We start from the raw sequence: 12601 nt of genomic DNA on the forward strand, positions 1-12601 counted from the left end.
GCTGCAAATGTTGCAACGTTGTTTTTCGCTGCGTTTTTGGTGAATAACACTAACTTTATTAAACATGTACTGTAGACAAAATGCATACTGTAAAAAACAAACAGCAAAAGCTCTAAAGGTATGTGCACACAGTCAGTAAACGCTGCGGGTCGGCTGCTGTGTACTTGCTTCCAACCCGCAGCGCCAGATGTTACAGTATAGTGGATGGGATTCCAACAAATTCCATCTCTACTATGCGTGCACTATCACCTGCACCTCACCCGCAGACGGACATGGGGCGCGTCTGTCCAGGCTGCAGTATGTCAATTTATATGGCGTAGACACGAGTCTCCGCAAGAGATATCTCACCCCTGCAATGTATATGATGAGGTGATTCCGCACAGATCAATGACCACACGCGGAATCACCTGTGCTCAAAAGATTGTAGAGAAGAAATGAAAGCTAGCACTCAATCAGTTCAGTTCACGGTGCCAGTGAACGGGATGTTTAATCCCATATATCATAAAGTCAGAAGAAATCACTGCACTCGTCTGGTTTTCAAATGCATAAATTGAAAAGTTTATTTAAATTGGTGAAGAAGAGGTACTAGGCGAATTCACCTAGTACCTCTTCTTCACCAATTTAAATAAACTTTTCAATTTATGCATTTGAAAACCAGACGAGTGCAGTGATTTCTTCTGACTTTGTGTTCAAAAGATGGCAGCACTTTGGACACCGCACATATCCGCTGCATCCAAAGGGCTGCCATTTCCAGATTCTCTGCACATACTCTAAAAAATGGGTGTTTTGAAAGCAGCGTTTTACTGCCAAGAGAGCAGGCTTTGGCTGCAAAAAAAAATGCACCAAAAACGCTGATTCTTATGCACAAATGTACTATATGTGTATAGTTTACCCTTATTGCTTCACGTGGGAATTCATTTATTTCTATATAATAAATACCCTGATTCAGCAGACAATATTCCAGTCTTGTGTCATCCAGACAGTAGTGACAGCAGGTCGCTCTGTCAGATTACAAGCAGTGATTTAGTGACTGTGGTCAGAGCCTATGCTGATCCCTGCTGTACGTGACTGTGAAACCTGATCCTACAGCAAACAGCACAGAGCTCCGGACCACATGAGTAAATCACTGCACTGAGGGGGTCTCAAGGGGGATTTGGGAGAGACGCTCTGGGACTACAGAGCAATGCACAGCATTATTCACTGCTGTACACCCTCTGGGCACTTTATACAGGGGCTGTAGAGGCAGGGGGCCCCCCTTTCCAAACGCTGGCCCTGGGTATCACGCATGCGCTGCTGAGATGAAACCCTAAAAACCTGATTTGTCCTGATGAAGAGGTCCTGCGTGACATTGAAACGCGTTGACTTATAAACTTTATCCAATAAATGTTTAAGGATTTCAAAATAGTTAAGGACATAAGAATTCAAAATTTGAAAATTGCAAAGTTTTCTAAAATGTTCGCCATATCTTTGTTTAAAAAAAAACAAAAAAAAAAAACGCAAATCATAGCAAAGAAATTTTACCCTTATCATGCAGTACAATGTGTCAAGAAAAATATAAAAAAACTCAGAATCAGTGGGAGCTGTTGAATCGTTCCAGAGATATTACCTCAAAGGGACAGTGGCCAGAATTGTAAAAATTGGCCTGGTCATTAACGTGCAAACCACCTTCGGGGGTAAAGGGGTTAATTAATCTGGAAGGTCATACTGACAAAAATCAGAGAACCCCCAAAAAACCTTTAAAATAAGACAAAAAGGCACAAATAGTTTGATGAATTTGTCACGTCGAAAATGCAATAATGAATCTGGCCTAAAGTGTCCAACACCTTTAACAAATGTGTGCGATATGACTGGGTACTGGCAGCTAAGGTTTCATTTTTTATTTGTTTTTAGACATTTCGCCACTCAGCGCGTTGATGTATTAAAATTGCAGAATAATCTGAAGATGGAGGCGCAGATTCTAGACTTGCTTGCATAGACAGGTCATTGAGGTTTAGTTCATTACGTCCACAGAGGACAAAGCAGATCCGGTAACCGACCGATGTCCGGATTATTTCGGCTTCTTGTCCTTACTCAGACGATCAGCGAATTCTACCAAAGTCCTTGTGGGGCGGCCGGACATGCCTTTGCGCAGATAAGGGACCTCATCCTTGTTTGACATGACGCCGGCTATATCCAGGTGAGCCCAGTGCGGGGCCGTGACAAACTCCTTCAAGAAAGCCGCGGCCGTGCACGCACCGCCAGATCTGCGAGAAGAAAAACTTTTATTAGTTTCTGTGGGGCAAGATACTTTACCTCATGTATACTACTGATGTGGAATTGTAGTTTTATTTATTTTTCATAAAATCCACATATAAAAAAGGAAAAAAAAAGCCAAAAAAAAAAAAATATTCCCATGATAGAAACTGATGACGTGTTCTGTGGGGGTGCAGGAACCCCATCCCATGTGGTTCAGCTCTCGCCAATCATTTCTATAGGCATTCCAATAACAGAGGAGCAAATCTGGCGCTGGATGGAGGTCTCAGAGGTGAGGCGTCTCTATGAGATCCTGTAGAAGCCTACTACAACCACCATATTACATCCATTACCTGCTGTACTTCCCAACGTTATTAAGGTCTGCGATGGGCGACTCAGTCACTTGTTTAGTGTAATGATCAAAGAGAGGCATTCTCCATACACGGTCCCCAGTCACAATGCTGGCCTGGAAGGAGCATGAAACATCAGCAGTAAATTCAACAATGTGGAGGATATCCCACAGGTCTAGAACACATACTTCACGCCTTCCCACAAAAGGTGCAGGTGTACGGAGTTCTCTCACGAGAGGAGCCTCCTCCATACAGAACAGATGCTGGCTGCGTTACACAGCTGGCAACTGCCTCTAGCAGCAACAAACGGAGCTAGCTCAGATCGCTGTACGACAGCAGCACTGAAATAGTGCGAGGGTTAACAACTACAAGGTGTTGATAGTTTCCTTGGCAGCCAGACACCTACTGAAGGCCCTCGTTGACTCCATCTTTGTGCTCCTATGCAGCCTTGCTTGAGCTTAATAGGCGATTGTTAATTTTACTATATACTGCTGCAGTATACAGTACAAGTTCAAGTGATAGGCAAGCATGGTGGCTCAGTGGATAGTACTGCAGCCTTGTAGCACTGGGGTCCTGGGTTCTAATCCCACCAAGGAGAACATCTGCAAGGAGTTTGTATCTTCTCGTGTTTCCTCCTACACTCAAAGTCATACTGATAGGGAATGTAGATGGTGAGCCCTAGTGGTGACAGCGAGGATGTCTGTAAAGCGCTTTGGAATTAATGGCGCTATATAAAAGTGATTACAATAAGTAAAGAAAATTAAAATAAAAAATTAAATACCCTGACAGTATGAATTGAACTCATTTTCCTGATCTGAATATATTTGGTATCGATGCAAAAAGGAAGGGAAAAAAAAAGAAAAAATTAAATTTAAAAAAATTAAAATACTGTAAAAGAAAAAAAAAAGAAAAAAAGTTCATAATGTTTTCTTTAAAACCAAACAAAGGGGGGAAAAAAAAAGGCCGAACCTATGCTAATTTTGGCATTGTTGTAATCGCACTGACCTGAATAATTGTGTTACCGGGTCATTTAATGCACAAAGAGTGCTGTAAAAAAAATAAATAAAAAAATCAAACCTCAAAAAGAGACGTATATAGTACATGAAGTGAATGGTCTCATTCAAAACTACAACTCGCCCTCCCCCCCCCCCCCCAAAAAAAAAAAAACCACACAAGACCTTGTAGAGTTATGTTAGGGGACAAATAGTTATTGAAATAAGAAAAGGGAAAAAAAATAAAGTGTAAATGACCAATGATTAAGACAGAAGAGAATTCCATGACAAGAAGATAGAAAGTAAATGTTTCCAACCTCTTGAAGGTGATTCCAAAGCCAAGAAGAATTGGTGAAGACTCCGGTGGCTGCAGATCCCAGGGCCACGTCCATTGCACCTAAACAAGAATTCTCGGTGAGCCGCGATCCTCAGGGGAAGACACAGGCAGACATCCACATACAATAACTGCATACAGCTGTATATAATAAAGCCGACTCCATCTGCACCCATCACATCCTGCTCGCTGGGGTACTCTGACGACACTTCTCCCACCATTACCAGACAGACAATATAAAAGTAATACAATATACAGCTAAACAAACAAAATACATTATATTTTTAGGAAATCCAAATTAAAAGGGTTTTCCAGTTATTACGGTACCTATCCATAAGATTGCTGATAACTTCCTGAGCCCAGGGACCTGAATTGATCGGCAAAACTGGAACTTTTATCTCTGGTTTAATAGAGCAGCAATGTAGATGCCCGACCGGCGCTCTACTCATCCTATGGGGGCTGCCTAGTCCCGCACTCCGCTTTTTTCAGGCAGCCCCCATAAGAGGAGGTATGGAGCAGCAGTCCAGCATCCAACCTGCCACTCATTTTTTTTTTTTTTTTTTGAACAGGAATGAAAAAAAGCTCAATCAGGGATAAAAATTCCCCGGTCAGACCCTCACTGAGCTGGGGAAAGGGTTGGTGCCTGCCTACATCCGCCCTCTAAATTCATCAAAAGTGGGGGCAATTCTTACTCCAAAAGTGTTACTCCAGTCCCAAGACGAGGCGCATGGATCCGCACTACACGGATGAGTTTGCCGCATCTTAACGGACGTGTGCCTCTGACATACGAGACACCAGACTTCATGAGACGTAGCCCATGTGTACGTTCTCCCGGCCCCTTCCATCAGGTGTACGCAGCTCACATACCTGTTAATGTCGCTGCATTTACGATCGCTCTTGCATTAAAGTTGTGAGCGTAACACAGAGCATCCGCCAACAGCAGCCGTCCCTCCGCGTCCGTGTTATCCACCTGGAAGGAAACATCAGCAGTAATGGATTTACTACCTATAAAGAAAACAAACTAAATTGCTGTTCAGATTCATATGTACGGGGCAAAGGATCGTTACTTATTAGAGGATAACCCTTTCATCTTGCGATTAGACATCTGTACAATATTGAATAGGACCTGCACTTCATCTATAATAGCCACATAACTCGTGGCATTAGAGAAAACTCCGGCTCTATAGTGGTCTATTCTAGAAATACCCTGCACTTTAGTAAATCTGAAGCATGAAATATAGTAATTTATATCCATTACTGCTTGATGTGTTTATATTTTACTGGAGATATATATATATATATATATATATATATATATATATATCTCTCAAAGACAGTGGGGCCCAAACATATGATATACCGTATATTTCAGACTATAAGACGCACCGGACCATAAGACGCACCCCAAATTTGGGGTGAAAATTGCAGAAAAAAAGATTTTTTTATAAGATGTGGGTCCATCTTATTGTCAGAATTTACAGTATCTTACTTGAGGGCTGGCGGTGGCAGAATAGGGTCACAGGAGGCATGGTGTCGGCAGATGTGCAGTGATGCGGTGGGCGATATGGCGTTCACCTGAGCAGAGTCCCTTCCTGTTTAGGTGGGCGACGCCACGGCCCGGTGTCCATGGGGGGGGGGGGGGGTTGGGGGGTTGCAGCAGTGCTGTGGCAGCGGCAGAGGTGCAGGGATGATGAGGCGCAGTGAGCGGTATGGCGTGAGCAAGGTCCCTTCCAAAGGTGAGGTGACGCAGCGGCCCGATATCCAAGGTAAGCAGCAGAACACGGTGAATCATGGCTTTATCAGTGGCGTGGCGGCCATCTTCCTGAGGCTTCAGGAAAATGGCCACGTGTGCGCAGATGGAGATCGCAGCGGCCATTTTCCTGAAGCCGAGTTCGCAGATTTAGATCTCGACTTCAGGAAAATGGCCGCGCGATAGAGCCATGATTCACCGCACCTCTGCCGCCGCCACACCACTGCCGGTAAGCCTGCACTCCAACTATAAGACGTTTGGGGGGGGGAAAAAGTGCGTCTTGTAGTCCGAAAAATACGATATTAGTATATCTGTAGAATGGTAGGGTCCTCTCCCCTCTGTACCAGTCCAACATTGTTAAAATAAACCTACTAAGTGACATCTACATTTTGTATGTAACCCCTTCTCATGTAAATAATAATGTCAGTAAGGTGTTAAACAATACATATGCTTGGGGGTGTGAGGGTCAGGGGGTTTAGTACTGAATTAGTGGAAGGGACTGAGTACCAATACTACACAGCACAAAAACACTTGAATTACCTGGGGCTCCCGAGACGCATGCTACGCCATTGACTAGAGACACTGTTTAGAAACTCCAGTTCAAAACCCTTACTATGGCATACAAAGCCATCCATAACCTGTCTCCTCCATACATCTGTGACATGGTCTCCCGGTACTTACCTACACGCAACCTCCGATCCTCTCAAGATCTCCTTCTCTACTCCCCTCTCATCTCTTCTTCTCACAACTGCATCCAAGATTTCTCCCGTGCTTCCCCCATACTCTGGAACTCTCTACCCCAACACATCAGACTCTCGCCATACCATACCATAGAAACCTTCAAAAAGAACCTGAAGACCCACCTCTTCTGACAAGCCTACAACCTGCAGTGATCTTCAACCTACTGAACCGCCGCACAACCTGCCCTACCTTCTCCTAGTGTATCCTCACCCATCCCCTGCAGACTGTGAGCCCTTGCGGGCAGGGTCCTCCATCCTTCTGTACCTGTTAGTGCCTTGTTTTTGCTCATGTTTATGGTATTGGTCTATATTTTCCCCTTTTCACATGTAAAGTACCATGGAATAAATGGCGTTATAAAAATGTATAATAATAATAATAAAATAATAATTGACTATACATGACAAACGTGTGGCCACTTCGAAGTACCAGGATGGAGCACCACTCTGAACCTGATAGAACTACTAACAATAGCTCAGAGTGACGAGTTTTGGGCTGGTTCTCCTCCCTTGTTTGGTGGTGTTTGGTGTTTCCAGCTTCACATTGACCATGTACATCTTAATGGTATAACGCTTCACAGGCCCCATTGCCTTGGGTAACCGCGAGATAAGAGAATAAACCAGGTGGCCACATCTCCATCTATATCAGGTTTACTATAGAAACAAAATCTGAATAAGCCTAGGTCAAAGCTGACATTTCGTCTTAGTCACGGCTATTAAACGCCTAATACACAGGATAATGGCCATCACCACAGCCGGCAGTGGGTGAAGATTACCTGGATGGTCTTCCCGTTCTTGGCCTTCACCACATCCCCGGGCTTGTTAGCTCTGCCGCTGGGCATATTTTCACACAGTGGAGCCAAACCTTTCAGGATGAGATTAACCCCATCATTAGTTTTACAGAAAAACATTGAGAACAGATAAGAGTATCAGAGAGAAGGAGTAGAGATGCCATAGAAAACCTCGGACCAATTCTGAGAAACTATAATGGCCGCTGTTCAGGAGCCGACTTCCTACAGTTCTAATAAGCCGCTGTGTGACGGGTGTTTTACTTAGTACCAAATTGATTTTTTAAAGTAATTTACTGCAGGATAAACATAAAGGTCCTACAAAGTGTTATCCATGGGATGCAACAAAAAAGTAATCCATAATTGCATTTTTTGCCTGCTTTTAGTGTTCACATAACTTGTTTGTGTTTTTTTTTGTTGTTCTGTCATTGTTGCTGGAGTTTGGGTGATTTCATGGAGTTTTTGTCCAATTAAGGAAGGAAGGAAGGAGGGGCGTGGCCTGAATGTCCATGTGAGCGGACGCGCGGCAGAGCGCTCCCGCTACTAACACTCTAATTATCCTAATAAGCCGCAGCTGAGCGGCGATTCAAGACGCTTACCGGCTGCAGGAGAGTCCCGGGAGTGCGGCGGTGAACAGCGGCGGCCCCGAGGTCAGCAAATATGACCAGGAGGAGGCAAAGAGACGCAGGAGCCGGCGAGGCTGGGACCGGCCAAGATGGCGCCGACGCCAGGGAGAAGACGGAGAAGGACAACGCGGCATGCCAGAAGAGAATGGCGGCGGCGGCAAAGCTCCAGCAGTTTGCTAGAGTGGAGGCCGCAGGGAGCGCAGGAAAAGCAGAGGAGGACGCCGGAGCAGACACAGAAGGAGGGGAGGAAAGCCCAGCAGAGGAGCAGGAGGTACAACAGAGGAGCAGGGATGGTGACATGGCGGTGGTAGTAGGGGGATCTGAAGATAAGGAGCCAGGAGCAGAGCCCACCCTTAGAGACGTTTTTGCACTGGTGTCATCATGCAAACAATCCCTGACCCAGCAGCTACAGGAGGTCAAGGGGGATACAGCCCAGATAAATGCAGCCCTGCAAAAGATTGACAAACGTGTAGGGGCTGTGGAGGAAAGGGTGAGCACGGCAGAAGATCATATAGTGCAGCTGCAGAAAGCGGAGAGGAAGTTTACTCAAGCAATATCGGAGCTGGCTGCAAAAAATAAGGATCTGGAAAATAGGTCCAGAAGAAATAACATTCGTATAGTGGGTGTCCCTGAAAAAACTGAGGGGAGGAATCCCACGGAGTATATTGAAAGCTGGCTCCTTGAGACTTTTGGTGATGCAGCACTGACAAAAGTATTTGCGGTAGAAAGAGCCCACAGGGTCCCACCGAAACCACCTGTCCCCGGAGCAAGTCCCCGTACCATGCTTGCCAAAATCCTAAACTACAGAGACATTATCCTGAGGAAGGCTAGAGACATGACGGATCTGACAATTGGAGGTCAAAGAATCGCTATCTACCCTGACTATTCCGCCCTGGTACAGAAACAACGGATGATGTTCACGGGTATCAAGAGACGACTGAGGGAACTGGGAGTGCAATACTCCATGATGTTTCCAGCACGACTGAGAGTGGTGGCGTTGGATAAGATTCATTTTTTCCAGACGCCGGAGGACGCTACCCAGTGGATAGATCTCAATGCTAAAAGGCTTAAAGGGAAAGGAGATTGAAAATGTGGGGTGGGTTGGTCGGGAGGTATTTTACTTTCTTTAAAAAGGGGAAAAAAGAGATTGACTGACAGTACATTGGTAATTGAGATGTGAAGGTTTGAGGGTGGAGCTGGGCATTACTCAGGGAACGCACTGGGAGTGCTGATGCGGCGAAGTACGAGGGAGGAAGGGTGTGCAGCGTACTAAAAGTTTATTTAGTTTCTTGCAGTTGTAAGTTAATACATGTTGAAATATTTTCTTTTTCTAAGAACTGCGCCAAATTCTATTATAAACGGTAGCGGGAGGCGGAAGGAGAAGGTTACGTTAACAAGAGTGTTCCCAATGGGTGATGGTGCCCCACTCTTGATAAGAGGCAGAATGTATAGTATTGGGGGGGGGGGGGGGGTAGGGGTAAGGGATGGGAGGGAAGTTAGACAGCTCAGAACTGGGAGTAAAGACATAACTGAAGAGGAGTCACATAATAGGGGGCCGCTTTAAGATATTGAGCTGGAATGTGAGAGGTCTGGCGGATAAGTCTAGGAGAGCTGCGAGCTTGCAGTATGCAAAGGATCAACGGGCCTCTATGATATGTTTGCTAGAGACGCACTTGATACGGGAGAAAGTGGACGTACTGAATTGACGCTGGATTCAGAAAGGGTATCATTCTACCTTTTCGACGTACTCAAGGGGTGTGTCAGTGTTGGTGCTGGTGGGAGTGCAGTATGAAGAGGTGAAGGTATGCGTGGATGCTGATGATCAGTATGTGGTGATACAATGTATATTGTATGGCGTGAGAGTGTGTGTTGTGGCAATGTATATTCCACCTCCATATTCAAGTAAGAAGATTAGGGAGGTGTTGGAGAAGGTGGAACGATGGGGACCGCTACCACTTTTAATTATTGGGGATTTGAACAATATTTGTGACGACTTTTGGGATAAAAATAAGAACACCCAGAACAGGTCGGAGGGGCACACTACAACATTTGGTACCTATGTGCGTGAAATAGGCATGATTGACCTATGGAGAGTTAGGCATGTTGGGGAGAGAGGGTACTCGTGCTACTCGCCGGCTCATGCTACGCTATCCAGAATTGATATGGCGCTGGGTAACCGCCTGTTAGACACAATGGTGGGGGAGGTGCGTTATCTGCCGAGGGCCCTTTCGGATCACAGTCCAATTGAGGTGGAGGTCAGGTTGTTGGGGACACGGACCGCAAGCGGGAGAGAATGGAAGATCCATCCTAACTGGTTACATAGTGTTGACGTAAGAAGAAGTAAGACAGGCAATTAACAGTAAAAAGAAAGCATTTGCACTACTAAAGCAGGATGGCACCATTGAAGCTCTAAAAAACTATAGGGAGAAAAATACTTTATCTAAAAAACTAATTAAAGCTGCCAAAAAGGAAACAGAGAAGCACATTGCTAAGGAGAGTAAAACTAATCCCAAACTGTTCTTCAACTATATCAATAGTAAAAGAATAAAAACTGAAAATGTAGGCCCCTTAAAAAATAGTGAGGAAAGAATGGTTGTAGATGACGAGGAAAAAGCTAACATATTAAACACCTTCTTCTCCACGGTATTCACGGTGGAAAATGAAATGCTAGGTGAAATCCCAAGAAACAATGAAAACCCTATATTAAGGGTCACCAATCTAACCCAAGAAGAGGTGCGAAACCGGCTAAATAAGATTAAAATAGATAAATCTCCGGGTCCGGATGGCATACACCCACGAGTACTAAGAGAACTAAGTAATGTAATAGATAAACCATTATTTCTTATTTTTAGTGACTCTATAGCGACAGGGTCTGTTCCGCAGGACTGGCGCATAGCAAATGTGGTGCCAATATTCAAAAAGGGCTCTAAAAGTGAACCTGGAAATTATAGGCCAGTAAGTCTAACCTCTATTGTTGGTAAAATATTTGAAGGGTTTCTGAGGGATGTTATTCTGGATTATCTCAATGAGAATAACTGTTTAACTCCACATCAGCATGGGTTTATGAGAAATCGCTCCTGTCAAACCAATCTAATCAGTTTTTATGAAGAGGTAAGCTATAGACTGGACCACGGTGAGTCATTGGACGTGGTATATCTCGATTTTTCCAAAGCGTTTGATACCGTGCCGCACAAGAGGTTGGTACACAAAATGAGAATGCTTGGTCTGGGGGAAAATGTGTGTAAATGGGTTAGTAACTGGCTTAGTGATAGAAAGCAGAGGGTGGTTATAAATGGTATAGTCTCTAACTGGGTCGCTGTGACCAGTGGGGTACCGCAGGGGTCAGTATTGGGACCTGTTCTCTTCAACATATTCATTAATGATCTGGTAGAAGGTTTACACAGTAAAATATCGATATTTGCAGATGATACAAAACTATGTAAAGCAGTTAATACAAGAGAAGATAGTATTCTGCTACAGATGGATCTGGATAAGTTGGAAACTTGGGCTGAAAGGTGGCAGATGAGGTTTAACAATGATAAATGTAAGGTTATACACATGGGAAGAGGGAATCAATATCACCATTACACACTGAACGGGAAACCACTGGGTAAATCTGACAGGGAGAAGGACTTGGGGATCCTAGTTAATGATAAACTTACCTGGAGCAGCCAGTGCCAGGCAGCAGCTGCCAAGGCAAACAGGATCATGGGGTGCATTAAAAGAGGTCTGGATACACTTGATGAGAGCATTATACTGCCTCTGTACAAATCCCTAGTTAGACCGCACATGGAGTACTGTGTCCAGTTTTGGGCACCGGTGCTCAGGAAGGATATAATGGAACTAGAGAGAGTACAAAGGAGGGCAACAAAATTAATAAAGGGGATGGGAGAACTACAATACCCAGATAGATTAGCGAAATTAGGATTATTTAGTCTAGAAAAAAGACGACTGAGGGGCGATCTAATAACCATGTATAAGTATATAAGGGGACAATACAAATATCTCGCTGAGGATCTGTTTATACCAAGGAAGGTGACGGGCACAAGGGGGCATTCTTTGCGTCTGGAGGAGAGAAGGTTTTTCCACCAACATAGAAGAGGATTCTTTACTGTTAGGGCAGTGAGAATCTGGAATTGCTTGCCTGAGGAGGTGGTGATGGCGAACTCAGTCGAGGGGTTCAAGGGAGGCCTGGATGTCTTCCTGGAGCAGAACAATATTGTATCATACAATTATTAGGTTCTGTAGAAGGACGTAGATCTGGGTATTTATTATGATGGAATATAGGCTGAACTGGATGGACAAATGTCTTTTTTCGGCCTTACTAACTATGTTACTATGTTACTATGACTTGGAAGGTATAGGGAAGGAGGTGACGGAATTCTTTGCTTTAAATGATGGGAGTACAGATGCTCTAACTGTTTGGGATGCAATGAAAGCGTACCTGAGAGGGCTACTATTTAGAGACATTAGTAGGTGTAAGCGGAAGACAAGGGAGGCAGAGAGAGTGGCGGTGGAGGAGCTGAAGGCTGCAGAGGACGAGATGGTAGTGTTGGGGACCTCCGAGGCAGAGAAAAGGTTGAGAACAGCGCAAACTCATATGGAAAAGATTCTGCTGGGAAAAGCTGAAAGGAAGCGGGAGTTTCAAAGGGTGACTTATTTTCAGGAGGGAGAAACAGTGGGACACATGCTATCAGTGGTAGCTTCTGCTCAGCGTAGTACCTCGTATGTACATTCGTTGGTTTCAGATGGGGGGAGCAGGATATCTGAAACACCTGGAATTATAAAGATC

General features: G+C 44.6%; 1 protein-coding gene across 1 annotated transcript in view; it reads right to left on the reverse strand.

Moving 5' to 3' along the window:
* Positions 1-1862: 1862 nt before the first annotated feature.
* The window catches only part of LAP3 (leucine aminopeptidase 3), a 33191-nt gene continuing 22452 nt past the window's right edge, over positions 1863-12601 (reverse strand). The window contains exons 9-13 of the mRNA XM_069744696.1: positions 7172-7260; positions 4776-4878; positions 3892-3971; positions 2586-2698; positions 1863-2243 (exon numbers count right to left, since the gene is read on the reverse strand). Of these exons, the coding sequence (XP_069600797.1) occupies positions 2048-2243; positions 2586-2698; positions 3892-3971; positions 4776-4878; positions 7172-7260 (581 nt within the window). The 3' untranslated portion in view covers positions 1863-2047. The remainder of the gene's footprint in view (positions 2244-2585; positions 2699-3891; positions 3972-4775; positions 4879-7171; positions 7261-12601) is intronic.

Source organism: Ranitomeya imitator, chromosome 1, assembly GCF_032444005.1.
Source record: "Ranitomeya imitator isolate aRanImi1 chromosome 1, aRanImi1.pri, whole genome shotgun sequence".
Classification (NCBI taxonomy): Eukaryota; Metazoa; Chordata; class Amphibia; order Anura; family Dendrobatidae; genus Ranitomeya; species Ranitomeya imitator.